Source organism: Kryptolebias marmoratus, linkage group LG1, assembly GCF_001649575.2.
Source record: "Kryptolebias marmoratus isolate JLee-2015 linkage group LG1, ASM164957v2, whole genome shotgun sequence".
Lineage (NCBI taxonomy): Eukaryota > Metazoa > Chordata > Actinopteri > Cyprinodontiformes > Rivulidae > Kryptolebias > Kryptolebias marmoratus.
In genome coordinates, this window is record NC_051430.1 from 4,415,308 (window position 1) to 4,442,678 (window position 27,371).

Here is a 27,371-nt window from a genome sequence, read left to right on the forward strand (position 1 = left end):
GTAGAAATGTGAATCTTGATTCTGTTAAAGAGGGAATTGCAATCATCTGTTGAACAAGTTGCATTGAATAGGTTTTAACAGTAAGATCTGATTTTAGATGTGATCTGAATGTTTGTTTCCATCTATCATTAAGATTATAAAACAATTCTTCTCTTGTCTCTTTTTTTCCAAAAATATGCAGTTTTTCCCCCTCTTCTATTCATTTTGCAATCTAATGTTTCAGCTGGTTTATTTATCAGATGTGTTTCTTTTAGGAGATATTCTTTCTCTAGGTTAGCCATTGTTTATTGTAGTTTTTATACAGAAATGAGAGGCAACACTTATTAGTGTTTGAGAACAATAAGGTATCATACAACACTGAATATTTTCTCTAACCAGATTTCAGGAGTCATGTTGTTAAAAGCCTGAGTTTAATTTCCAGTAACCTTCTGTCAGCATGCTGGTTGGTCAGGTAATGGAGGAGCAGAGAGTCACCGTACAACATGACGCTTTTCTGTAAGCCTCAAATAACTAAACATAGAAAGCCATATTTGTTAACATGAATCAACAAAAATCAACAGCTGAAAGAAATGATCTGAAGTGTACCTTTAGTTTTTATTCAGGCAAATGTCCCATTCCTTTATATGGAGAGGCAGGACACGCACAGCTTCAACTTCTGCCTCCTGGTCCTCTCTCTAGTTATATGTTGGACAGAACCAAGTGTAGGCGTATACAGATTCAACACAAGAGGGCAAAGAATCAACTTCATTTATTCATAATTACCAGCAGAAACTGAACAGTAAGGTAAGAAGTCCAGCTGAGAATGGCCTTAAAGCACAACTGTTGAAGATGCAGTAGTAAAATATCTAATCTATGGTATCAAAAGCTGCGCTGAGGTCAAGGAGAACCCATGTAGATATTAAAACTAACCATAAAATCATTATTACCTCTGACCGGCTGCTTCTGTCTTGTGGTTGACTAAAACCAGGCTGGAAAACATCAAATAAACCATTCAGCAATAAACGGAGGAACTGTTCAGCTTGTTAAACAAGTTCCAGATTTCAGCTCAGTATTTGTAAAACCAACCAAGTTATAGTTATTTTGTGTTGTCTTAAACTGAGGTGACTCCAAATGTACATTCAATGAGTTTCAGTAAAATATGTTCAGTAGTTCATGATTTCAAAAGGTAATGGCAGTTTTAAGCAGATGGGGATCAGTCTCAGCTACTATCAGCAGAAGTTTTAAATTTTTATTTATTTATTGTTTTAAAATAAAGGGCTCCAAAAGTTTTTTAAAATGGGCGAAGACAGGAAAAAACAAACCAAACCCCGTCCTGTCGGCCCATCTTGTAACGGACCCACTCCAGAACCCCGGCCCACTGGCAGCGCAGTGGCGAGATCAGCGCCTCCCGTGTAGCCCCGCCCATTTACTCCGGTCTCCGGGGCAACGGGGCGTGGCCACGCAGCTCGGGAGACAGGTGAGGGCCGTGATTGGCTGCAGGGTCGGATGATGTCGCAGCGTTACTATCATTCCATCGGTGCTGAAGCGTCCTGAAGCCTCTGCCCGGTCCGGTTCGGGGCCAGTCTCCTCCTCGGGTCGCAGCGTCCGGGTCTCGTCGGTTCTGCTCGAGGTGAGTCGGTGTCTGCGGACCCTGTTCGTCTACAGATAAAGAAGATTAGTGGTGTAAGCGGCTGAGCAGAGTTTGAACCTGTGGTGTAAACTGCTCAGATAAATTTAGACTCTGGGGAGAATTAGTTTAAAACACAAAGTAAGCACTAAACGAACTGGTCTTTGCATCTACTGATGATAATAACTCGATTTAATCAGAATAACTGGGTTAGTGCTGAGGGATAAATGATAATAATAAAGGGCAGGAGTAGAGTTTAGGCAGCTGTCAGGATTTGTTCAAATTTAACAGTTTTATTTTACCACAAAATAGCAGAAAGACAGCTGAAATGTGAGTTAAAGTATAAAAGAAGTCAAACTATCAGTTGGTCAAGTCTTGTAAGAGGATTTTATACAATCTTGAGATATTACAAGATTGTTAGTGCTCAGGATGACTCTCAGCTACTACCACAGCAAATTTCAGCTCAAGATCTGTTATCTTCAATTATATTCACTCCAAAAGTTAATCAGCTGAAAATGGTCATCCACTGATTACCTTTTGAAAGTTTCATTAAAGTCTGACCAGTGGTTTATGACATTTTTTACTAACAAACAGGCAAATACACATATGGGCAGAAACGTTATTGCCCTTTTGCCTTTGGTGGTGGTGATTTTACTCATTTAGCTCTTCAGCATTGCAATTATATGTTGAGGTCAGTAATTGTAAGCAAAACCTTAACCTCTTTGTTTAGTTTTTATCAAAAACTACCCTGGTTTCCTGTTTGAACTTGCAGAGTGAATATTCGCCGGTCAGAGGTTCAGTAGTGTCACAGTGTCCATGTGTAGATCCAAACAGCTCACATGTGTCATGTTCAGAACATGAACCAGCTCTCCTGTTTCCACTTTCTTCTGTACATCTGTTAGACTGTAACTACGTTAGGATGTTTTCAGCTAATTGGACAGTTTATACAGCAAACCTTTCAGCTCTTTCAGGATATTACAACTATGGCTTTTGTAACTTTTATACTTTTTGAAGCAGTTAACTCTATTCACAGTTTTGTTCTCATTGAAATGGACGCAGAGTTTTTCAGATATTTTAACAACTCTGCGCTCTTTGAAAACTACTTCCAGGCATTTGCTCCATTTTTTGTCACCTTATTTTGTTTTGGCTAATTTTAACTTTTAGTTCCTGTTTTCCAATTTTTAACTTCTGTTCTAACTGTTTAACTAACTAATCTAACTATTCAGTTCTTTGCAAATTTCAGCAAAGTCATTAGCACTCAGGAGTCAAAGTGCATTTTCAGGGAAAATGCAAATTTCTCTATTTATGAAGTACAAATCTCCCTTGTTATGTTTAGTCACGTGTAGTTTTCTCCAGCCTTCATGTAAAGACAGGTTCCTGCTGTAACTCTGGTACTTGTGTTTGTCCTTGTGCTTCACAGCGGAGTCTCACCATGCTTAGTCCTCTGTTTCGAGCCCACGGCCTCCTGGTGGCCTCCCACCCCTGGGAGGTGATCATTGGCACCGTCACTCTCACCATCTGCATGATGTCCATGAACATGTTCACTGGAAATGATCAGATCTGTGGCTGGAACCTGGACTGCCCCAGATCAGAGGAGGTGAGACGACAACAGGGTCAACAATGAGTCAGTTAGCAGAGTTGGTACTAAGGGAGGGGTCTGCAACTTTTACACCTGAAAGAGACAATTTTACTGTCTCCTGCTTACAGAAATGAATATTATCATAAATATGCCTTCTTAAAATAACTACACTCACAGTTGTCCCCCCTCGTAAAAGAAATGTCTGTATTTCTGACAACAGAAACAACAAATATGCAGTGAATCACTGTAAACGTAGTAATCTGAACAGACATTCAGATCCACAAAGCATGAGTACGGCACACCGGCACAAAGTAAGCTGCTGGAACATATGAACAGTGCATTTCCAACATGCAGCATCCCATATCATCTTAGCATGCAGTAGAGATTCTCATGACTTCATTTCAGTCCACTAAGTCTCTCAACTTCAGAGGATGCCTAACATAACGCCCCCTGTAGGCTGTGACAAGCAACAGTCCCTGTGGGCCCACAAGAGCCCACATGGTCTAAAGGTGATGAAGGGGAAGAAAGAGACAAACTAAGAGACAAACTAAGAGGTTGAGGAGAGGGCACAGAACGTTGCTGATGAGCAGCTAAAGGTCGCAGTCAAGTCAGGATTTATACCCCGCCCCCACCCCCAGTCGTACCATCCCAAGATACCTTGCACTGTTTTGCACTGTAAACTGGTCACCAGCTTTCTGCACCCACCCATCTTCATCAGTTCAATTCAATTCAGTTCTTTATAGTGCCAAGTCACAACACTGTACAAAAACATACACAAACATCACAAAAAGCTAATTAGTAAAAGTTATCTATCTAAGGAAGTCAGCAGATTGTGTTGAATCTTCATTTTGTCACAGTGTCCCATCCTGATCAGCACATTGGAGACAGTGGAAAGGAAAAACTCCCTTTTAACAGGAAGAAACCTCCAGCAGAACCAGGCTCAGGATGAGCGGCCATCTTCTTCGACCGGCTGGGGTTTGAGAGGACAGGAAAGAGACAAACAGAGTGACTGGTCCAGGTGTAGTTTCTACTGGAAGAAAGACAAAGAAAACCATGTTAGTGATAGAAATAATTACAGTAGAGCAAGTAAAGAGCAGCAGAGTGAGGAAATGGGGTTAATTTATCCTCCAGCAGTCTAAGCCTATAGCAGCATAACTAGGGGATCCCTCAGGAAACCCAAGCCAACCCTAACTATAGGATTGATCAAAAAGTCTTAAAAGTAGACAGGGTGTCAGCCTCACAGACAGAAACTGGAAGTTGGTTCCACAAGAGAGGAGCCTGAGAACTGAAAGCTTTTAGAAACTCTAGGAACCACAAGTAAACCTGCAGTCTGAGAACAAAATGCTCTGATTAGACAGTGACTATGAGGTAGAGTTGCTCAAATATGGAAGAATAAAAATCACAAATGTCTTAGTTAATATTGTAATCATAATGACGATGAAATATCTTGAAATTAAAAAGGTCGCCTCAAACTCAAGACTAAAACAAAGCACCAGGGCCTTTAATGAAAACCACATTCAGTTATGTTTTAAAGACTGGAATGATGCATCTATTTCCTTAATTGCCAAAAAGGGAAAGGATAGCCTTGATTGTGGAAATTACCACCCTATTAGTGTGCTCAACCAAGATTATAAGATATTTGTTCATATTTTGGCCAAAATAATTGAAAACGTTCTCACCCAGATAGAGAACAGTAGCTAGAGACAGAGACGCAAGGCAGTGTTCATAGTATGTCACACATAATGGATCACATGGTTAAAAATAAAAATCACACAGTTCTTATGAGTCTCGATGCTGAAAAGGCTTTTGATCGTGTTAACTGGGAATTTTTATACAAACTTCTAAAGCAATTTTGATTTTACCAATCATATATTACAGTTATCTAAGCATTATATAAATCTTTAAAGAATTAAAGCTGAACTGAAGTGTTTTGAACCCAATGTCAGTTAAAATCATAAAATATGCTTATTGTAAAATTTTTAATTAAAAAAAAATTATACTACTTTTTTAATACAGAACATTGTAGAAAACACTCGGGTGTTTTTGTCTTTTTCCATGACCACCCCTGATGTGTGACGTCCACAGAGCCGCTGAGGTTCACAAACATTCAGCAGTTCATCGGTGAGTGGATCAATACCGGTACAATTTAGTTCAGTTCGTTGTAATTAATTGTTCAAACCAGACAGAAAAAAGCACTGGGGTTTCATTTTTTGGCTTCCTAAAAGATAAAAACCTTCCTCAGATTTAGATCCATAAACTCAGATGTGGGAATTACTATAAGAACTCTGGTTTGGACCACTTCAAAGAGGAGCACCGCTCCGACCCTTGTTCCTTGTTAAGGCAGTGGACTGGCTTCCAAAAGAGCACAACGTTTTGCCAACTATTTTTAATTTTAAAAGAAAGGCAAATGCAGAAGATGACATCTCCACAGAGAAGGAGATGGGAAACAGGAAGTTTAACTTCAAACATGACGTTGTGAAGACACGCTGTCATTAAAAGGTCTGAGCTGCTTACAGGCCGACAGCCTGAGATCAGTTTGTGATTCACAGCAGTTTGTTATTGATGAAAATATACAGACAATCCATGTGTGATTAAACTAATGTCATAGTCTGATTAGTTTACTCTGGTGTGAGAGTTCATGAACGATACTCTGAAACGCAATCATGTTTTGAATGAGTTAGCATCGGGTTAGCTTCAAGTTAGCAACATTAGCTCTCTTCTGCCGGTGTTATTTATTTTTAGTTTTGTGTGGTGATGTCATGACAATGGTCTGGGGGTAATCAGTTCTCACCGTTCAACAATCCCAACTTGGTCGTTATGGGTGTTGTTTTGTCGGCCATAACGGTCCTGGTGATCATCAGAATCCAAATCTGAAAATTTTTATCTTAGTACGGAGATCCAGCCGTCGGTTCAACATTCATAAAATGTCAGTTTTTTGAGATTTGATTTCAGTTCACCTTTAAAGTTAATGGAGCCCTCTCAAAATCATTTGACCTGAAAAGAGGGACACGTCAGGGGTGCCCGACGAGTCTTTTACTCTTTGATCTTTTTATTGAGGCCCTGAGTTAGGGTGTTATTCAGAACAGTAACATCACAGGAGTTAAAATGTTTAGTCAAGAACACACGATTTCTCTATTTCTCGATGATGTTTTGATTTACTTGACAAAGCCAAATACTTCTCTTCCAAAGCTGTTATCTTTTATTTTCCCTTTAAGTTCAGCTGCAGTTTTCAGCCACTTCATCACAGGCAGCTTTTTTGAGGCTTTAATGATGTTTTGGAAACAGCTGTAGTTTCATTATTTTGACAGCAGAATATCTTATTCCACAGCTCTGTCTTCCCCTAACTGGACTGTTTAAGTCGTCACATATTTCCTGTGTGGTTTCATCCATTATGTACCAACAAAACTTACCAGAAAGTTGTTCTCCCAAATCCCACACATTGTTTACACATGGTTTGTGCTGTTTTAAAAGTTGTTCTTGGTGTTAAATGTCATTTTAAGCAGCAGTGTGGTGCTCTCTATGTGTCTGCTCTTCCTCTCACAATCACAGATGGGCAGCAGCAGCTCGTGCTGCTCCGGAGGCAGATGAGAGGGCGCTTGCAAACGGGAATATGGCAGAATATTTTTAGTAGTAATCGGTTGTCAATTTACCTGTTTTTATCATCATTGGGAGTAAAACAATTAATTGCATAGTCCTACTTTGAGCATACATCATATATATATATATATATATATATATATATATATATTACTCATTACTAAGGACCCCCTTTTGCAACAAGGGCCCCATGGCACATGCCCAAATTGCCCTTATTGTAGATCTGGGCTGGGTTGAAATCCAGCATGTGCAGGCATGTGTGGAGGAGTGGGAGGGTTAAATGGCACAGCCTTGACAAAGCTGTGAGCGATGATGATGGGACAACTGATGGGCATAACTGGGATGTGACTGGGGGTGGCAAGGCCTCTCTGTAAGCTTGAAGTCTGTGTGAGTGTACCTTCTTTGGGTCAGTGATCTCGTATTTAACACCAGGGACCCATCTTTCTCCATCTGATGTTGAACCTTGAAAGGGTCCTTCCATCTAGGAGCAAGCTTATTCCTCCATTGGGCCGAGTCATCCAGCAGTTTTCTTGTAGCTGAGTTTCAAGCTGTTTCCTGAAAAGCACAGGACGAACATGTGGACATAAAGGCTGGTTCAGTCTTTTAACCATGCCATCTGACTGGGCATCATATAGAGATGCGCCTGTCTTAGTAATTCCAGATGACCTGCAGAGATACTTTACAAGGTCTGAATCAAACTGTCTTGATGTCAATGGCTTCTATCTCCTCTTTTGGCCCAAGGACTCAGTAGGGACACATATTTACATGCTGTTCTTTTTCACATTATGTCTAACATTCTTCTGCCTTTTTATCAGTCTGTTTGTATGTCTGACCCTGACTTTATATTCCCATCATGTTCTGTTCTTACAGGAAGTACTGAGCAGTGACATCATCATCCTGACCATCACACGATGTTTTGCGATTCTTTACATTTATTTCCAGTTCCAGAGCCTGAGACAGCTGGGCTCCAAATATATTCTGGGTGAGTCAGTTTGGGTCAGGGAATAGACATGTTGATGTTCTCCTGGAACGGGAGCAAGGTTTATTAAATGTGACTCTCCAGAAAAACTGACTTGATTCTCCCATTTTTCAGGCATCGCTGGTCTGTTCACCATTTTCTCCAGCTTTGTGTTCAGCACAGTCGTCATTCACTTTTTTGATAAAGAGTTAACCGGCCTGAAGTAAGTAAATTTAGTTTTTATAGTTGTGTGATTGCTGAGTTGACATACTTTTTTCCAATTGTTTTTTGGACTAACTATTTCAGCATACTTTCAGCTATTTTAGTCTTTCAAGTATTAAAGTACAAAGTTCAGCTCGTTTATGACATCACAGCACTGACTTTTAGTATTTTTAACTATTTGATATATTTAACTTTATTTACCTTGTTTTCTCACTGAAATGAAAGAACTTGAAAAAACTTTGTTCCTTTTGAAATCTTTACTTTTAGCTTTTTTCCCCCTAATTTTAGCTTTAAGCTGCTGTTTTGCTGGTTTTAACTTTTAGCTGCTGTTTTGTTGATTTTGTGCTGTAGTGGCGCTGCGGATGGCAGCCTCACATTATGTTCTCTTGCTATATGCTCGTTTGCGTCTAATTTCTGCTTGGTTGGCCATTCTAACTGAATCGGTTACAACAGAGACTAACTTCTGATTATCCGGCAGACTTTCTTGAACATTTTTCCTGCAGTTTTGGAAATCCTAGTTGGTGGAGCAGCGGTTCTCTGCAGGACCTGGAGATGCAGAATAAAGACCAGAACTAGGGATGAAGCAGTGGCAGCAAGGATTTTGAAGCCTGCTCCCATCTAGCACCTTGTGAACCTCTGTTCCCTACCAAACTAAATGAACAAGCTTCTTCAAAATAAATAGATTTGGCATGTTCTGTTGCCCTGTGTTTCACTGAAACGTGGCTCAGTGAATCCATCCCTGACATTACTCTGCATCTGCCCGTCTTCCAACTCCATGTGGATTGAGTAGTGGAGCTTTCAGGAAAAACAAAACATGGCGGAACATATTAATGAAGGCTGGTGTACGGATGTTGTGGTGTTAAGTTCTGCACGTTTTTGAACTGAAAACCTTTCTATTAGCCGTGGGAGTTTGTCTCTTATTCCACCTCAGGCCAGTGTGAACAAGGCAAACTCTGGCTGACCAGATGGCTGGTCTAGAACACCTGCACTCACTTCTCATCATTCTCAGGGACTTTAACAAAGCCAAATTTAATATGGACAGATTATCAACTGTCCCACCAGGGAAAAAATGTTTTGGCCCATTGTTACATTGTGCTTCATGGTGCACACGACTCTGTTCCCCGGGCTGCTTTGGGATTCTGATCATTGCCTGGTTCATCTTTTCCAGTCTACAGCAAGAACCTTAAATGTGCTAAACCTGTAGTTAAAACTGTGAAAAAATGGACCAGTGAAGCAGAGCAAGGACTGTTTAGGACCTTTTCGACTGGATAGATTGGTGTGTTTAATGCTACATCTGACAACCTGACACTGTGACATTATACATCAGCTTCTGTGAAGATGTGTGTGTGCCATCTTCTGTACATTTAAAAACATAATGCTGAGGTTTTTATTCAAACTGAGTGATCTCCTTCATCCTCATAGTGGAGAAAGGGGTCCGGACAGGCAAACCAGATGACATCAGAGAGAGCAAAAGAAAGCAGCCAAAAACAGCTCTTATGAAAAGCTTAATAACAGGATTTCGGCCAACAACTCTGGCCCTGTTTTCAAGTGAAACTGGAACATTAATAACTTTTCCAGGTGACTGCTTACGTGTAAATGCGCCTCTACATTTATGTAAAGAGGACTACAGGGCATCACCAATTACAGGAGATCATTCTCTCCTGCTGATGCAAACAAAGACCTGGCTTCACCGAGATATACAGTGAAGTTCCCTCCTGCTTCGAACTATCCACCATCATCCCAGTCCCCAAGAAACCCTCCATCACAAATCTGAATGACTATAGGCCTGTCGCTCTGACATCTGTAGCCTCGGTAGCCTTTGAGCAACTACTGTTAGCCCACCTGAAAGACATTACAAGACCCCTGATGGTCCCCCTGCCATTTGCCTTCTGACAGACAGGAGACAGCAGGTGAGGATGAGAAAGGTCCCTTCAGACCCACGGACCATCAGCACCGATGCCCCCCTGGGTTGTGTCCTCTCGTCACTGCTTCTCTCCCTGTACACTAATGACTACTTACTCCCAGCCATTAAAATCCTGAAGTTTCAGACTCATTCAAGTGACTGTGGAGATGACAGTGGATCTTAGGAGACACCCCCCATCTCTGCTTCCCCTCATTATATCCAGCTCCCCGGTGTCACCCATAGACTCTTTTGAGTTTCTGTGAATGACTGTCTCCCAAGACTTGAAGTGGGAGAGCAACAAGAAGGCCCATCAAAGGATGTACTTCCTGCATCACCTTCCACAGCAGCTGCTGATTCAGTCAGTGAATCAGTCCTGTGCTCCTCCGTCACAGTGTGGTTCAGAGCAGCCACCAAGTGAGACAGGAACAGACCGCAAGGACAGCAGAAACAGGGACTGGAGCTCCGCTGCCCTCCATCCACACTAATGCATCTTAAGAAGAAACAGGAAATGGAAAGAGAAAATCCCCTCTGACCCCTGACACCCTGGAGACTGTCTCTTTAATTCCCTTCCATCTGACAGGAGATACGGGAGTTTGCAGACCAGAGCTATCCGCCATACCAACAGCTTTTTCCCACAAGCCATCACCCTTTTAAACAACTAACTAACCTCTGTTTTTACGTTTTCCATTTTCCATCTCACTTCATGTCACATCAAACTAACATCTAAATGAGTCATACTGCATGTTATCATTTTATAGACTCATCCTAAGCACACTGCTTGTATACTGTGCAATATCTGTAAATATACCTTATTGTGTAAGTATTGTATACTACCTAAGAGACACCACCAGTCAGAGACAAATTCCTTGTGTGTTCTATGCACACATGGCCAATGAAAATGATCGATTTAGCTTTTAGCTACTGTTCTGCTATTTTTTGCATTTAGCTACTGTTTTGCTGGTCTAAGCTTTTAGCTAATGTTTTGCTGGTTGTAGCTTTTAGCCATTATTCTCCTTGTTTAGTTTTTAGCTGCTGTTCTGCTCATTTCAGCTTTTGTTTTGATAGTTTTACCTTTAAAAAAATCAGTTTTAGCTTCTTTTGACAAACTTCAGAAAAGCCATTCAGCACTCAGCATTCACACAACATTTTCTCATAAAGTACAATTTCTCTAGTTTTACTTCTGATTTGTATTGGTTTCCTCCACTGTGAGCTCTAACGCATGTGTGTCTTCCAGTGAAGCTTTGCCTTTCTTCCTGCTACTCATTGATTTGTCTAAAGCATGCACGCTCGCCAAGTTCGCCTTGAGCTCAAACTCTCAGGTATCATCACACATACAAAACAAAATAAAACCCTGTCATTTTGTAAAATTCGGCTGTTCTCTGAAGTGTAGCTGTTTTCAGGATGAAGTGAGAGAGAACATTGCTTCAGGGATGGCTGTTCTAGGACCAGCCTTCACTTTGGATGCTCTAGTGGAGTGTTTAGTGATTGGTGTGGGAACCATGTCAGGTACTTCACTTTTCATATAATAATCCTTAACCATGGTTTCATTCTGCATTGTATAACATCACAGCTCGTCCATTTAATTCTTAATGGTGATAAATGTGTCAGCCAGTCAACTGACAATCATTGATGTTTTATGCAGTACAAAATGAACATCTAAGGTTTGATGTCTGTTGTGACTTTTTATGCACAGAATTTAAACTTAGTAAATGAAAAGGGGAAATCCTGTCTACAAACAGCGTTTTCCTTCTTTTACTTTGTGGTAATGTTCTACAGTACAGCTGAATAAGCTTGAATCCCTCAGTTTCAACCAGTGGAAAGGAGTGATGTCTCATCCCTTTCCTGTCCTTCAAATGACTCCGCCCCCTTTAAAGTGAAAATAAATGGTGTGAAAACTGCTGGAGACAAAAAGCAAAAGATGCCATGCCAAGAAGTTTCTACATTACATTTTGCAAAGCAAATAATAATAATAATAAAGACCCAAACACATTATTATTTTTGTTTGCCTTATTAAAAGAAAAGGGGCAGTAAAAGGAAAGATTTATGGCTTCAGTTCAATGCAGAGATTAAATGGTGAAACGGTGGGAGATGTTTTGTTTCATTGTATTGTGTCGTATGAAATTCATCACAACATAAATCTGTTACTTCTTCTGTCACTAAAGAAGGATTCTACATGTACATTTAGAGTCTTTTTAAACCATGCTATTGTTTTGACTGAAGTACTACTGTTTAACTCACCAAGAAGGATGCTAGTCAGCATGCAGATTTTATTAGTTTTCTGTAGTTTATTGTAAAACAGCAGGACAGACAGAAGAAACAACAACAAACAAAACCCATCTTCGTAAAAAGGTTTTTGACATCTGAAAGAAATAAATTCTAACCAAGGATTCACCTTCTCTGGGTGGTACCATTTTGATGAACTTCAGTCCATATTTAAAGTGATTTTTGATAACAATACAATAACATTATATAATGATTTGCCTGACAGACTATACTGTAATATTTTGGTAAAAAAAAAAAGCTTTAAGGCAATATTTAATTCTTACTGAATGCTTTTTTTGTTTGCAAACACCCCAGGAGCTGCATTTACCATCAGTCAAACTGATGGGCCTGGTTTAATCTAAAAGGGGGCGGAGCTTTGTCTTCTCCCCAAAAGAGGGCGGAGCAATGCACAGAGCCTAAGGGCTGGGTACTTAACCCGGATGTGTTGCTCCACTCTATAAAAGCAGCCTTATTTGAACCAAGTACATCTTGATTTAAAGCTTGTTGTCACATCATGTGTAGATTAACAGGTAATGGTGTCACTGAGAAGAAATAAATCCAGTTTGAATCTAAAGAATCAAACTGTGATTTGGGTCTTCTGTTTGTTGTTGTACAGTGTGTGTGTGTGTTGTCTGACTGCTGCATGTTTCAGGTGGTCTAAATTTGTGTGTTTTTTAGTATGTATGTTGTGTGATGGCTGTAGTTCTTCTCACATGTTTCAGGTGTTCGGCAGCTGGAGATCATGTGCGGCTTTGGATGCATGTCAGTTTTAGCCAATTACTTTGTGTTCATGACATTCTTCCCTGCATGTGTGTCTCTGGTGCTGGAGGTAAGGACGTGTCAGGTGGTGTCAGTGTTTTATTTTATTTTCTTGATTTATTGCATTTGTTTATTTAGTTGTTTTTGTTGCAGTTGTCCCGTGAGAGTCAGGAGGGCCATCCCATCTGGCAGTTAAGTAACTTTTCCAGAGTGATGGAGGAGGAAGACAACAAACCCAACCCTGTAACTCAGAGAGTTAAAGTCATCATGGTAGCACCTGCCATCTTTTGATTCTTCCTTCCTGTTTTGAAAGTGAACTTTTTGAACCTGAGCACTCTCCTTTTTGTGCAGACTCTGGGCCTGGTGATGGTTCATGCCCACAGCCGCTGGATTTCCAAAGACTTATCCACAAACACCACTGAAACTGACCCCCAGATCAGCATGGACCTGCACCACCTCTCCTCCAGACGAATTGAGCCTGTGATGCCTCTGTGGCACTTCTATCTGAGCAGGTGATTTACTCAGCTGACATTACAGCACTGTCTGAGTGAGAAACACAGAATAAGCCATATTCGCCCAAAGCCATAGTCCTCTTCTTTAGTCTGGTACAAATCTCTGTTTCCATCTTCTTTAGTTTGTTTGAAATCACTTTTTCAGTCTGGTATAAAATACTTCTTCATTCTCATAGAAATTATGATTTCTATCTGGTAAAAATCTCTTCCTCAGTCTGGTAGAACTCCCTTAGCGTGCTCCAAAGAAATCTCTAAGCTCTTGTGTTTCTCCTGCAGAATGATAACCATGGACTTGGAGCAGGTGATCTGTTTGTTCTTGGCCCTGCTGCTGGCTGTCAAGTACATCTTCTTTGAGCAGGCTGAGACTGAGTCGGTGCTGTCCTTGAAGAGCCCCATCTCTCTGGCTCCTCCAACCCCAAACCTGCTAAACATGGAGACTTGCTGCATTAGGGAGCTACCTGACACCAAACCCTCAGCTTCTGCTCCCGCCTGCATGGAGGAGAGAGGTGTGTGTGTGTGTCCTCTGCAGTGATTTTGGAGGTGGTAAACTGCTGCAGCTCTGTGGTATCCAACTCTGTCTTGTTTCTGCAGAGGAAGTTATCCGGCCGTTTCCAGCCCTCACCACTCAGTGTCAGATGAAGAGCTTGTTTGTTATTGGAGAAGAAAAAGAAGAAGAAGAGATAAAGTCTGAGGTCGCTGTGCCAAGTTGTCCTCAGAAACCCAGAGGACTGGATGAGTGCGTGTCCATCTTTGAAAACCCTCAGGTGAGAAATAACTAAAATCTCTCTTTTTTTTGGTAAAAGTCAGAACATTTAAGATGTGGGCAGATGTGATTGTTTTATGCTGCATCCAGTTTGTCTTTTTATTTAATCATTTAACTTTATTATTTATGTGAAATATTTGGGTTGTTGGTTGAGGACCCAAGAATGCAGAGCAGCAGGTAACAGGCTGGCAGGTTAATTCCAAAAAAATGCATTTATTTCAAAGAGAACAAAAGCAGGAGGTGCTGGAGACAAAACAACAACAACCCGGTCTGAACAGGGTAATTAGGTGTGAAGATCTAACATTGAACATAAAAAAGCAGGAGTACTGGTACTGCTACTTGTGGTGCACTATGGGGGCTGAGGCAAGACCTGTGACTCTCTGTGAATCAGGGCTTCAGAGGTATGGAAAAGACCTGTACAAGACCTGTATTTATACCTTCAAAGTTACAAACAAAAATGTATAATTGCTTAAAGCACTGCACCATGCCCATACCTGTTAAGGCACAACTGGAATAATATGCCAATGTACAGTGCCTTGAAAAAGTATTAAACTTTTCCTTATTTTATCACACTACAACCACAAACTTCAAAGTATTATAATAGTTTGGGGTTTTTTTGGCCTTTGTTTGTAGATCTTGTTTTTCTGTGTTTTCAGTATTTGAAAATGTGTAGTTTCTGTTTAATTTGTCTACCAGTGTCTTTCCTCAGCTTCTCTGTTTGCCTGGTCACTTATACCCCTTGTCTCATCTGTAATCACTGCACTGGTTCTCACTCAGTAACCCCACTCCAAGCATCCCTAAGCTCCTTGTTATCACTCAAATTTTGTCAGGTCCTCATACGTAATGCACCTGGTCAGTATTGTTTATTGTCACTTGCACCTCCTGGTTTTGAAAAAAAAAAAAAAATTCATCTTTTGAGTTTTTACCTGCCTGCCTGTCACCCACCTGATGCCTAAACTGTTGGGTCCTCAAACAACCAACAATTTGTTAAAAGTATTGAATTTAAATGATAGACCGACACAAAGTAGCATATGATTGTTAAGTGGAAGGAAAATGATACATAGCATAGGATTTGTTCACAGAACAAGCATCAGTCTTGCACTCCACAAATCTGGCCCTTAGGAAGGAGTGGCAAGAAGAAAGCCGTTGTTGGAAGAAAGGAGGTTCACCTTCCAGCAGGACAACAACCCTAAACGTCCAGCCAGAGCTAAAATGGAAGAATTTAGATCAAAGCTTATTCATGTGTTGGCCCAGTCAAAGTCCAGACATGCATACATCCAAGTGAGAATCTGTGGCAACACTTGATAATTGCTGTTCACAGATGCTCTCCATCTAGTCTGAGTGAGCTTGAGTTGTTTTGCAGAATGGGCAAAAACTCCAGTTTCTAGATGTGCAAAACTTGAAAGGTTTGTGTGTTCTGCAGCTGGGGCCCTTTCATCTGAGTGATGCTGAGGTCATGCTCCTGGTGGCTTCCAAACACGTCCCTGCTTACAAATTGGAGGCCATGATGGAAACACCGGAGAGAGGAGTGTCGATACGGAGACAGATGATCTCTGCAAAGCTTCCCTCTCCTTTGGCACTTTCCTCGCTGCCATACACCAACTACGATTATTCAAAGGTGAGATATGCTGGGGTCATCTAGTATATGGCAAATCCAAAAAGTTTTAAAAAGCAAAGCAGCTATTCTGTAGTTGATGAGGTGAATTTCAAGCTTTAAACTGCATGAGATGTTCCGTTTAAGCAGCTAAAATCACATACAGATTAATCTCCCTCCCCTCCATCAGTGAGTCATTAGGGTCTTTGTTTGCTTGGCTCACAAACAAGATGCTTTGTTCACATGAATAAAGATGTTGATAAGAGTATAAATGAATGGGTTTCAGTCTTAATCTGAGACCTCATCATGGTTCTGTTTCTCAGGTTCTGGGCACCTGCTGTGAGAATGTGATTGGTTACATACCTGTCCCAGTGGGTGTGGCTGGACCACTACACCTGGATGGGAAACAGTTTCAGGTTCCCCTGGCAACGACAGAAGGCTGCCTTGTTGCAAGCACAAACCGCGGCTGTCGAGCTATCGCAGTGAGTTGTTTGGAAATATCTGAAACATCTCCCACACATGGTAATGATAACATCTGCAGCTCATAGAGCTTTCTGATGGTAACTTTTATAATAATTCTTTATTTGATAAATGTTAGACTTCACAGGTCCACATTGTCCTCCAACTAGGTGTCAGGTGTAGACACTTATTTGGAGGAAAAATCATGGAGACATTTGCACTCTTCCTAGGACCATGCTGTTGGTTTACATGTTGCCATTTTAATGAATACATTAAATATATTTTGTAAAAGTAAATAACAAAAATGAATGCTGTGGTTGCTGCATAAGCAGTTCCAAGAAGTACAAAGAAGCAAGCTGAAATTGGGCGGGACCAATGTGGAAAATGGCCATCAGCCAACTCAAGCTGGCCACCACAGCAAAGCAATCTTAGCAAATACAAAAATACAAAAATAGCTATAACTTGAAAATTTGGTGTGCTTGTAGCTGAGACTGAGCCCGAGCTGATTGCACAAGATCTGTCATTAACTACTGAAATCAATTCATGAACCACTGAAGGAATTTTATGATTCATTCATTGGGTTGACTACAGCTGATTAACTTTTCAACTCAACCCAATCCAAGATGGCTGCCACAGCCAAATGATCTTAGAAAACACAAAAATGGTCATAACTAAGCCAATTTTACAAATATTAAGCTAATATTTGGTGCGTTAGTAGGTGAGTACCTTCCTAACACAAACTTTGAGCACAACTGATTGTGCAATAACTTGGCATTAACTGTTGGAGTCAAACCTGTTTGTCTGTTAGCAAAATATGCTATAAACTACCAGACAAATTTTCATGAAACTCTTAAAAGATAATTATTAGGCTTTTTCACAAAACAGTTCTGTGAAATGACCACAGAGACCAGTCTGAGGCTGCATTTGATTGTTTATAGATCACAGAAGGTGGCAGCTACGTCTTGCATAGACATGGTCTTTCAGAAATGAAGCAAGCATCGCAGAGCTGAGAGATTTATTTATAAAGCACATTTAAAAACAACTGTTGTTGACCAAAGTGCTGCACACATAAACATTCAATACAAACATTATACAAAAATACAATAACATTACAATTCTCAGAATGTATTAAAAGCCAGTGAATATAAATGTGTTTTAAGAAGAGATTTAAAAACACCAAGTGTTGAAGCCTGTCTAATATAAAGGGGCAGCTGATTCCACAGTTTAGGAGCTACCACTGAAAACGCCCGATCACCTCTGTGGACCAGCCTGGATCTCAGGACAACTAAGCACACGTGGGCACTTGATCTAAGTGATCTAGAGGGCACATAAGGCTGCAGAAGATCAGACAAATATGCAGGTGCCTGACCATTTAGGGACTTATAAGTCAACAATAAAACTTTAAAATCAATTCTAAAACAAACGGGGAGCCAGTGAAGGGAAGCGAGCACTGGGGAGATATGTTCACGCTTTTTTGTTCGCGTTAAGAGACGAGCTGCAGCGTTCTGAACCAGCTGTAGTCGTGAGAGGCCGGCCTGGCTGACACCAACATACAAAGAGTTACAATAATCCAGTTGGGAGATAATAAAAGCATGAATCACCCGTTCAAAGTCATTTAAAGATAAAAATATTTTCACTTTAGATAAAAGTCTCAATTTAAAAAAGGACTTTCTAACAACAGAACTAATCTGTTTCTCAAAATTAAGACCAGAATCAAAAATTACTCCAAGATTTTTTACGTGAGACTTTACAAACTGCTTGAGGCTACCAAGATCAGCAAGTGATGTGCTACAATTACCACTAGAACCAAACAAGATAACTTCAGTTTTATTTTCATTGAAGTTAAAATTTGAAGCCACCCAAGCTTTTACCTCAGTAAGGCAGTCTAACAGTGGTTGAAGTGAGAACTGATGATTGTGCTTCCACTGGAAATAAATCTGAGTATCATCTGCATAACAATGAAAAGAAATATTAAATATTCTAAAAATGGAACCTAAGGGGAGCATGTAAATGGAAAACAACAGAGGTCCAAGAATGGATCCTTGAGGAACTCCACAGGTGAGGGCAGCTGAGGGGGAAGTAAATTCTCCGATATTTACCGAGAAACTCCTATCTGACAGATAAGACCTGAACCAGTCCAGTGCAGAACCTTTGATACCACATAAATCAAGTCTGGAGAGCAAAATACTGTGGTGAACTGTATCAAAGGTGGCTGTCAGATCTAAAAGGAGGAGAATACCTGAGTCTGTAGCTAATAAAAGATCATTAAATACCTTTAAAAGTGCAGTTTCAGTGCTGTGAAGAGTTTTAAAACCTGATTGAAATTTTTTTCAATGATGCTGTGAGTGTTAAAAAAAGACTGCAGCTGAATAAAAACAATCCTTTCTAAAACCTTTGACAAAAAAGGAAGCTTTGAGATAGGCCTAAAATTTGAAAAAAACAGAAGAATCAAGATTGGATTTCTTCAGCAATGGTTGCACAACGGCGTGTTTCTGACGAGATAACTCAGTTAAGCAATTCTCTTTGTGGTTAACTCATTTTTATACTAAAGCAAAGTTGCTTTGTCTCATCATCAATTTTCTCTCTGTACCCTCAGACCAAATTTAAGGTCAATATCTGTAAAATTGACTGAATTATAATGATTTTTATGTTTTCTGAGGTCAGTTGGCCGTGGCAGTCATCTTGAATTGGGCTGGGTCCAAAAGTTAAGCAGTTGCAGATGGACATCCAATGATTTCATGAATGTTTATTAAAATCTCTAGTGGTTCATAAGATGTGTTTTTTTTATATATATATATAACAGACAGACAGAGTTTACTGTAAGTAGTTAATGGCAGACTTTTAATCAAAGATCTTGGGCAACCAGTTACTGCTCAGATTATGTGTTGGGATGACTCTCAGCTACTACCAACCCAGATTTTAGGTCAATATCTATGAAACTGATTGAGTTAGAGCTATTTTTGAATTCATTGAAATCTCTAATTAGCTGGAGTCAAAATGTATTGTATGCACATTGTATGTACATCCAATGATTATTTCCTGAAAGCTTCATTAAAATCTTTACACACACACACACTCACACACACTCACACATATGGGTATACCCATAATACAGGAAAACCTTTGGCTCCATAAATTTGTCCAGTGTGCGTTGTGAACTCAGAGGGACTGCTGTCTCTTTGATGACACCATCCATTATTAATTACTGTATCTTCCTTGTGGTCTGCTTGCTGCAGCTGGGTGGTGGAGCCATGAGCCGTGTTCTAGCCGACAGTATGACCCGTGGACCTGTGGTCAGACTCCCTTCTGCCTGCAGAGCTGCTGAGGTCAAAGCATGGCTCGAAACACCAGATGGTTTTCAAGATATCAAAGATGCTTTTGACAACACCAGCAGGTAAAATTGAACTTTCTGCTACAGTTAGACCTTTTATTGAGACTACAGATCCAGTTCCAGCTCTTCAGATTTAAATTGTATATAAAAAACCAACATGGTGGCTCTTGGCAGGTTTGCTCGACTACAGAAGCTCCTGGTTGGACTGGCTGGAAGAAATCTTTACATTCGGTTCCACTCCAGGACTGGAGACGCCATGGGGATGAACATGATCTCTAAGGTATGCTTCAGAACATGATTTTTGCAGGTGGACTAAGATTCTATAAAACTAGATCTAAAGGCTTGGGAATTAATTTATCCCAGTGGTAGGAAGGTCATCTAATCAGGAGATCAGGGGTTTCATCCCCAGCCCCATAATGTGAAGGTTTAAGACTAATTGGCAACTCAAAATTGTGAGAAAATGGACAAATTTTCAGGGTCCAGGTGGGTAAATCTGGAAGGAGATGGGCAAATAATGTGCACTACCTGGAATAAAGTTTTGCAATCCATGCACACAAAAATAGGCAGTGATTTTCAAAAACAGTGAGACTGCAGTGGAAAATTCACCTATTTCCTCACAATTTGTTTGCTATTTGTGCTTCCAACTAGCCTCCAGCCATGGCAGCATGTTGAGATACTTCAAACTGCAGAAGTCACATTGAATGTTCTGATGGTTACCTCCTGGTTTACTGCAGGGCACAGAGCAGGCTCTACACCGACTGCAGCAGCACTTCCCTGAGCTGCAGGTGGTGGCTGTCAGTGGAAACTACTGCACAGACAAAAAACCAGCTGCCATCAACTGGATCGAGGGCAGGGGCAAGTCTGCTGTCTGTGAGGCCACTATCCCAGCAAAGGTGGTCCGGGAGGTAGGAAGAGCCATCCTCCCACCCTTCAGCTATTACAATCATGTTTATGGGTTCTCATATTATCATTTTTCTTAATACTTTCTCCAATATAAAAAAGATAACTTGTAATGGGGAGCCAATGCAGAGAAGTCAGGACAGGTGAGATGTGAGTCAAGCTGCAGCATTTTGTACCAAAACAGAGATGGTAGCATAAGTCCTGTCATTAAATCACTAAAGTCTTTAATAAAATCTTTGCTGTACTTTGGTAGTCGGTAAATTGTGGCACAGAATAAAGGAGGAGAAAGGTTTATCTCCACCATCTAAAGCTTAAAACCCAGGTAAGAATCTGTGGGAATCAGCTAAAACTGAATTTAAAAAACAGAGGCTAATCCACCTCTTTTACCAATGAAAGTACAGCCAGGAGGGAGAAGTTTAGAAAATGGAGTTGACTCAACAACATGAAGCCAAGTTTCTGTCAGGAACATAAAATCCTGTTCTCGGGAGGTAAAAAAACAATATTTCAGAATGAAAGTTTTATTGACTAGTGACATAGTGTTCAGCAAAGCTACACAAAGAGTCAGGTCCACAGGCCAGCCAGCAATGGTTCCTGATGTTTGTGCTGTGTCTGGGAATCCTTTCCCAACACTGCTAAGTGGAAGACTCTGGTAATAGATCCAAACAGGGAAATTGAGTCATGGACTGAATCCATTCATACATGTACCGACTCATAAAAAGGTGGAAAAAACTAGAATTGTATCTGGATGACATCAGATACCCTCTGATCCTCACCAGCCAACCTCCACGCTTTCTGCGTTTCCTCAGGGGTCAAAGAGCGCAGATAGTCCAATATGTCTGACAGATGTGAAGGTAGTTTGGTTGAAAAACTTAAACCTGACATCATCAGTTGCAGATAACAGAGACTAAGAAGTGTTTCTAGATTTTAGATCAGCAAAACAGAAATGTCAAAGCAAAAATCCACAACCAACAAAAAGCAATCAGAACAGGAATCAGCTGGCCGTGAGTGGCGCCATCTTCCCAACATGGTGCCCGTATCAAACACTACTATTGGTCACATGCATCTCTCAGGATTTTGTTTGTAATTATTCTGGAAACATGATTTACTGATTTAGTTTATGTGTTGGTAGATTGTAGGTTGAAGGTAGGCCTCATACTTTTCTCCTCCTAAGTTGTGATATGCCAAGTTTTCAGCAAAGAGTTCTTTACAATATTGTCACACTGTTTTGTATTTTATGTTTGTTGGCATTGTGAGGATTTGAGTTTTTGAGTTATTATTTCAGTTTGGTTTGTTTTCTGGTTGTGCTGTCTCAGTATTTCACTCCTCCCCTGTCACTCTTCTGCCTTCCTTGCCACACCCATCTCCACCTGTCTGCCATTATCCCCACTCACCTGTTTCCATTTACCTCGTCAACCCCAGTGTTCAAATACCTGGTCATTTCTCTCACACCCTGTCGGATCATTGTTTGTTGTTTGCTGAATCTATGTTTTGTTTCCTCGTTGCCATGCCATGCTTTGGATTTTTGCTAAGTTTAGTTTGCTGCCATGTCAGCGGTTTGTTTTTATTTATTTTCTTTATTTAATAAATTAGTTTTTGTTTTTTGAAAAGATGAGTCTGCACTCTGGGTTCGCCTCCGTTTCCATCCAGCATGACAGGCATATTTTGAAAATCTTGTTACATGGGTGAAAATATGAAAAGATTAAGCATATGTTGTAAAATGTTAAGTTCCTAAAACACCATATCTATCTGGAGGCAAGGCTAAAATGATAAACTTTTATTTATTCACAGTTTGGACGGCCTCTAAATTTCAGGGAAGGTATGATGGGAAAATGAACTTCTTAAAATGCAGACCAGTCCCAGTCTAAATCTGTAAAAGCTTAAAATAAATTCAGAATATTTGGGAGCAAAGTAATAAAATGTAGATTACAACTTTTGCACTGAAGGAAATGATGCAGGATAAAAACCCTAAAACAAATACCATTTTTATCTTAGACAGAGAAATAAAAACATATATAAGTAAAAATATTTATATAACAAAGCAAACATTTGTAGGAAAAGGAACACAGGAGTTGTTCAGAGTGGCTCATATTTCCTCTCTGTCCCGTGGATCAGGTCTTAAAGACAACAACAATGGCTCTGATCGAGGTCAACATCCAGAAGAACTTGGTGGGCTCAGCCATGGCAGGAAGCATCGGTGGCTTTAACGCACACGCAGCTAACCTGGTGGCTGCCATCTACATCGCATGTGGGCAGGTAAAGTTATTTCAATGAATTTATTTCACATTACGTCAGTGAACTCTAGAGATGAATGATGAAGGTGTGTTCTCCAGGATCCAGCTCAGTCAGTGGGTAGCAGTAACTGCATCACGCTCATGGAGCCTTCAGGACCAACAGGGGAGGACCTGTACATCACCTGCACTATGCCCTCCATAGAACTGGGTACCGTGGGAGGAGGCACCAACCTGCCCCCTCAGCAGGCCTGCCTCCAGGTACACACACACACATCAGCAGGCACAGGATGGTTAAACAGAATGAAAACACACACACGTTCACTTGTTAAAGAGGGAACAAGTCCTGCTGCCGTCTGCCACATGTCTGAACCAAAATACCAAAAATAAACTCGTCTCCACACAGTGTGAGGATTTTCTGTAGGATGTGTTTTTCAGTTGTTTGGTTAAAGTACAGACCCAAGTTTCTTGGAGTCTCTAGATGGTGTCCTGGAAGACGTGTCATCTGGGGATTCTACTGTTCTGCTGGATGACTTCAGTTCCCATGTGGGTGATGATGGGGTGATTGGGAGGACCCTGATCTAAACCCAAGCGGTGTTCTGTTATTGGACCTCTGTGCTAGGCAGGGGCTGACAATAACAAACAGCATGTTTGAGCACAGGGTGGTCATAGGTTGAATGTGGAATCATGTCATCAGACCGGCAGCCCTATGTCTTGCATGCTCGGGCATAGAGAGGGGCAGAGCTGTCAAATGATTACCACCTGGTAGTGAGTTACAGTAGTTGATAAGGGAAGCTGGCAGACAGATCTGGTAAACCCACCCAAGTAGTGGGGGACGTGAAAATGGGCCCATTCAGCTCATTCTGAATGGGTCATGTTCAGAGACTCTGTTGCAGATGTGGCTTCCAGGAGCTATGGCCTGAAGTTCATTAGGGCCTGCCGGGCATGTCCAACTGAAAGGATACCCCAAGGAAGATCTAGGACACGCTGGAGAGACTATGTCTCTTGGCTGGTCAGGGAAGGCCTTGGAACCCTCCCAGAAGAGCTGGAAGAGGTGGCCTGCTCAAGCTGCTGCCTCCGGAACGGGCGATAGATTATTCTTTCTTCAAAACTGTTGCTATTATTGAACAAATGTATCATGCAGGTCTGCTCTGAGCATTAAAACAGTAGTGGCGTTGAACATAATCAGCACACCTTTAGGCATCAGGTGGGTTGGACTGACACCTGACAGAAGGTTAGTGGCTTTGTTGCTTAAAAGAAATTACAGTATTTTCCGGAATATAAGGTGAACTTAAAAGCCTTCATTTTCCTCAAAAAACATCAGTGCTCCTTATAATCCGGAGCACCTTATATCTGTAAGAAGTCGTGATGTTTTAGTAGGACTTTGGTAAACTACAAAGCTGCACCTCTTGCAGCATTAAGGCTCAGTTATAGTCACACAGGGCTCTGTGCACGGACCTGAGCGAGCGGTGGAGGCGTTTATACTTGATGCTTACGTTGGTGCTGTATTCTCTGAAAAGACAGGAGGCTGTTTTGTTTCGCTCAATGCGCCTTATAGTCCGGTGTGCCTTTACATATGACCAAAGTTTGAAAATGGACCATTCATTGACAGCGTGTCTTATAATCCAGTGCGCTCTTCAGTGTGGAAAATACGGTGGGTGGTTTAGCACAAAATGGGGTGTGTTAGCGTGTTCAGGTTTGGATTTGAATTGTACAGTCATTCATAGATCAGAACTTCTGAAAGGGAAAGTTAAATTAGCAAATAAAGTGGAATTGTGTTTTTAAAAAATCTGTTGCATGATGGAGTCCAAACATGCAACCCTTTCTCAGAGTGTGTTGAGGATGATGATCAGTTACTACCAAACAAAATTTGAGTTACAGACATTTATGTGCTTCATGAGGTTAGTTGGCTTCAAAGGCCATATTGAACTGGACTGACCCCAAAAGTTAAATCAGTTGTAGACGTACATTCAGTGAGAACTTTTTAAAGCTTTTGGTAAAATCTCTTAAGTGGCTCATTGGATATTTTGCTAAAGTTATAGACAGACACAGACAAAAACATTATCACCCTTTTCCCTTTGGATAGTACAAAAGGTTGGAAACCACCAACTTAAAGAATAGTTCTTTGTCATGACGTGGTGACAGCGAGGCGAACCCAATATGCAGACTCATCTTCAAAAAAAAACAAAAACTGATTTATTTAAATAACAAAAGTAGAAAACAAAAGGCTGACGTGGCAGCAAAACTAACTACAACAGAAATCCAAACTGAGGACAAGGCGAGACGAAACAGGGCAAGGCAAGGCAATACTACGAGCAACATCAACAAACAACAATGAATCGGCAGGGAGGTGGAGAGGAAGACCAAGTTTTAAAGCAGAGGGTGATGAGGAGAAGTGGGAACAGGTGTGTGATTAGGAGTGAAGACAGCTGGAGATGGGTGTGACAGGAAACCAGAAAACTACTGAGCAGAGGACAGGTGAATGATGACAACAAACATGAACAGGAAAAACTAAACAACTCAAACCAAAACAAGACAATAATCAAAACAACAAACTGAAAATACCAAACTATGACATTCTTACGATCATCATTACGTTTACACCTAAACTTGTAAAAGAGGTCATAATTAAGTGTGTGTGTGTGTGCAGATGTTAGGCGTGCAGGGAGCCTGTCAGGACTGTCCAGGAGAGAACGCCCGTCAGCTGGCCCGGATCGTGTGTGCTACAGTTCTGGCTGGAGAGCTTTCCCTGATGAGCGCGCTCGCTGCAGGACACCTTGTCAGGAGTCACATGACACACAACAGGTAAACATAAGGACCGTAACACGTGACAAACAAGGAACATGTAGGAGAGATGAGATTTTGATGCCACAATCACAGTTTAAGCTTTTAGGTTTTTTGTTCAACTGAGAGTTAATGTCACACTAACCTTTGACAAGAAACCCTTCTTACGTCCACAAATCTTTTTAGGACATACACAAACTATACAACAACACAAAGATATTTTTCTCTTCTTTCACCCAGTGTGTCTCTCACTGCTTTAGGAATTATGGTTTTCTGCAAAGAGTGCACACTTAAGACTTCAGGTTTTTTAAACTAAAGTTTCTTTGAAACTGGAAGCAAAGGCTCGTTTTACCTCCTCATATCTCCTACATAAAATACTACAGAAACATAAAAATTCACATGTGTGACCATCAGTCTTTTGTTGTGCACTGTTCAACTTATAGTTCAGCTTCAAGTTCTGCGTTTGTGTCGGATGTCTAGTATTTTCTACAGTCAATGGTGAAACCTTATTCTGCTGTGTTAGTAGCAGGGGCTGCACGTTGGGGCAGTGGTTACTGTTAGAGTCCCACAGACAGAAGGTCCAGGCTTCAACTCCTGGTTTTCTTTGTGTGGCGTTTGCAGACTTTCCCCATGCATGTTTTTATGGGTACTCTAATCCCCCCACCACAGACCAAAACATGTTTCTAAAAATGACTTTACAGTGGGTGATAAAATGTAATGGACTGTGATCTGACTGTGTGTTTGCAGGTCTAAGGTAGACCTACAGGGGGTCCAGTCAGCCTGCACCAGGAGACCCTCCACTTGAACAGCTCGATCCCTTTAACCCTCCTGCAGCCCCCGTAACTGAAGAGAGGAAGAGAAGCTCCATTTGACCCGAAGGCCAGGGGAGGGTTAATCAAACTAAATTTAGAGGAGAAAACACTGAAGCTCTGAAGATATCGACAGTTTGAAGGACTGATCACATATCAGTGAGGAAAAGATCTCAGATGTCTTCCAAGACTTAATGAAACACAGCAGCATCTTCTGACCGAGAGATAACCAGGATGTCAAAAAGATTGAAACAGATCAGACTTTTTGTTTCCACAAACCAAGCTCTGCACACAGGAACTATACTTCCAATAAACTAGGTGTTACATTAAACTTTGTGTTTGGTTTGAAACCATTTGTGAGGCCACAGGGTGATGCTGCTGTTCAAATGAACAACTGAATGGGTTAATGAATCGACCAATCAATGAAAGAATCATATGTGTAAATATATGAAGAAATGACCGGATGAACACATTTAAAAACAAATAAATAAACAAACATAAAATGCACAAATGAACAAACAAATGAATAAATGAAAAAAATGCATGATTGAAAAAACAAATTAGTAAATAAAGGAGAGAATCAATAGGCAATTAAATGAATAAATTATGAATATACAAGTAAACAAAACATAAACAATTGTATAAACAAAAAAGAACTAATAAAAAATGAATTAACAAAAACTAACTCTTTTATGAATAAATAAATGAAAAAAAAATTAATGCATGATCGGATTAGTAAAAGAACAAAGAAATAAGTGAACATAAATAAACAAATAAATGCTTGAATGAATGGAAAAAATAAAATAACGTATTCATTGCATGAACAATCTAATGAATAACTGAATGAACAAAACAAATAAATGACTGAATTAATGAGTGAATAAAAAAGGGAAAAATGTATTAAATAGACAAAAAGTGCATGATGAATTAATGAATGAATGAACTAATGAATGAATGAACTAATGAATAATCAACTGAACGAATAAATGAACAAAGAAAAGAACAGTTGAATAAATTAACAAATAATAAACATGAATGAACAAATGCTTAAAATATAATAAATAAAGAAATAAAATGAATAAATCAATTAGCATTGAATGAATGA

The 27,371-nt window shown here is 40.4% G+C and overlaps 1 protein-coding gene across 1 annotated transcript; it reads left to right on the top strand.

The window, feature by feature from the left end:
* Nucleotides 1-1,517: 1,517 nt before the first annotated feature.
* Nucleotides 1,518-26,597, top strand: hmgcra (3-hydroxy-3-methylglutaryl-CoA reductase a). The gene is made up of 20 exons (XM_017440744.3): nucleotides 1,518-1,609; nucleotides 3,027-3,203; nucleotides 7,653-7,764; nucleotides 7,876-7,963; nucleotides 11,100-11,184; nucleotides 11,266-11,371; nucleotides 12,850-12,956; nucleotides 13,040-13,156; nucleotides 13,238-13,398; nucleotides 13,675-13,904; nucleotides 13,990-14,162; nucleotides 15,585-15,779; nucleotides 16,079-16,237; nucleotides 19,451-19,608; nucleotides 19,720-19,825; nucleotides 20,280-20,450; nucleotides 22,558-22,698; nucleotides 22,776-22,934; nucleotides 25,324-25,478; nucleotides 26,205-26,597. The coding sequence occupies exons 2-20, from the start codon at nucleotides 3,039-3,041 to the stop codon at nucleotides 26,260-26,262; spliced, it is 2,646 nt and encodes an 881-aa protein (XP_017296233.1). The 5' UTR covers nucleotides 1,518-1,609; nucleotides 3,027-3,038; the 3' UTR covers nucleotides 26,263-26,597.
* Nucleotides 26,598-27,371: the final 774 nt, after the last annotated feature.

Bases quoted from the DNA above. Each gene is read 5' to 3' on its own strand.
- hmgcra (XM_017440744.3), top strand. From the start codon at position 3,039: ATGCTTAGTCCTCTGTTTCGAGCCCACGGCCTCCTGGTGGCCTCCCAC. The intron at 16,238-19,450 runs GTGAGTTGTTTG...TGCTTGCTGCAG, and splicing joins GCGGCTGTCGAGCTATCGCA to CTGGGTGGTGGAGCCATGAG. The intron at 20,451-22,557 runs GTAGGAAGAGCC...CCCGTGGATCAG, and splicing joins CAGCAAAGGTGGTCCGGGAG to GTCTTAAAGACAACAACAAT.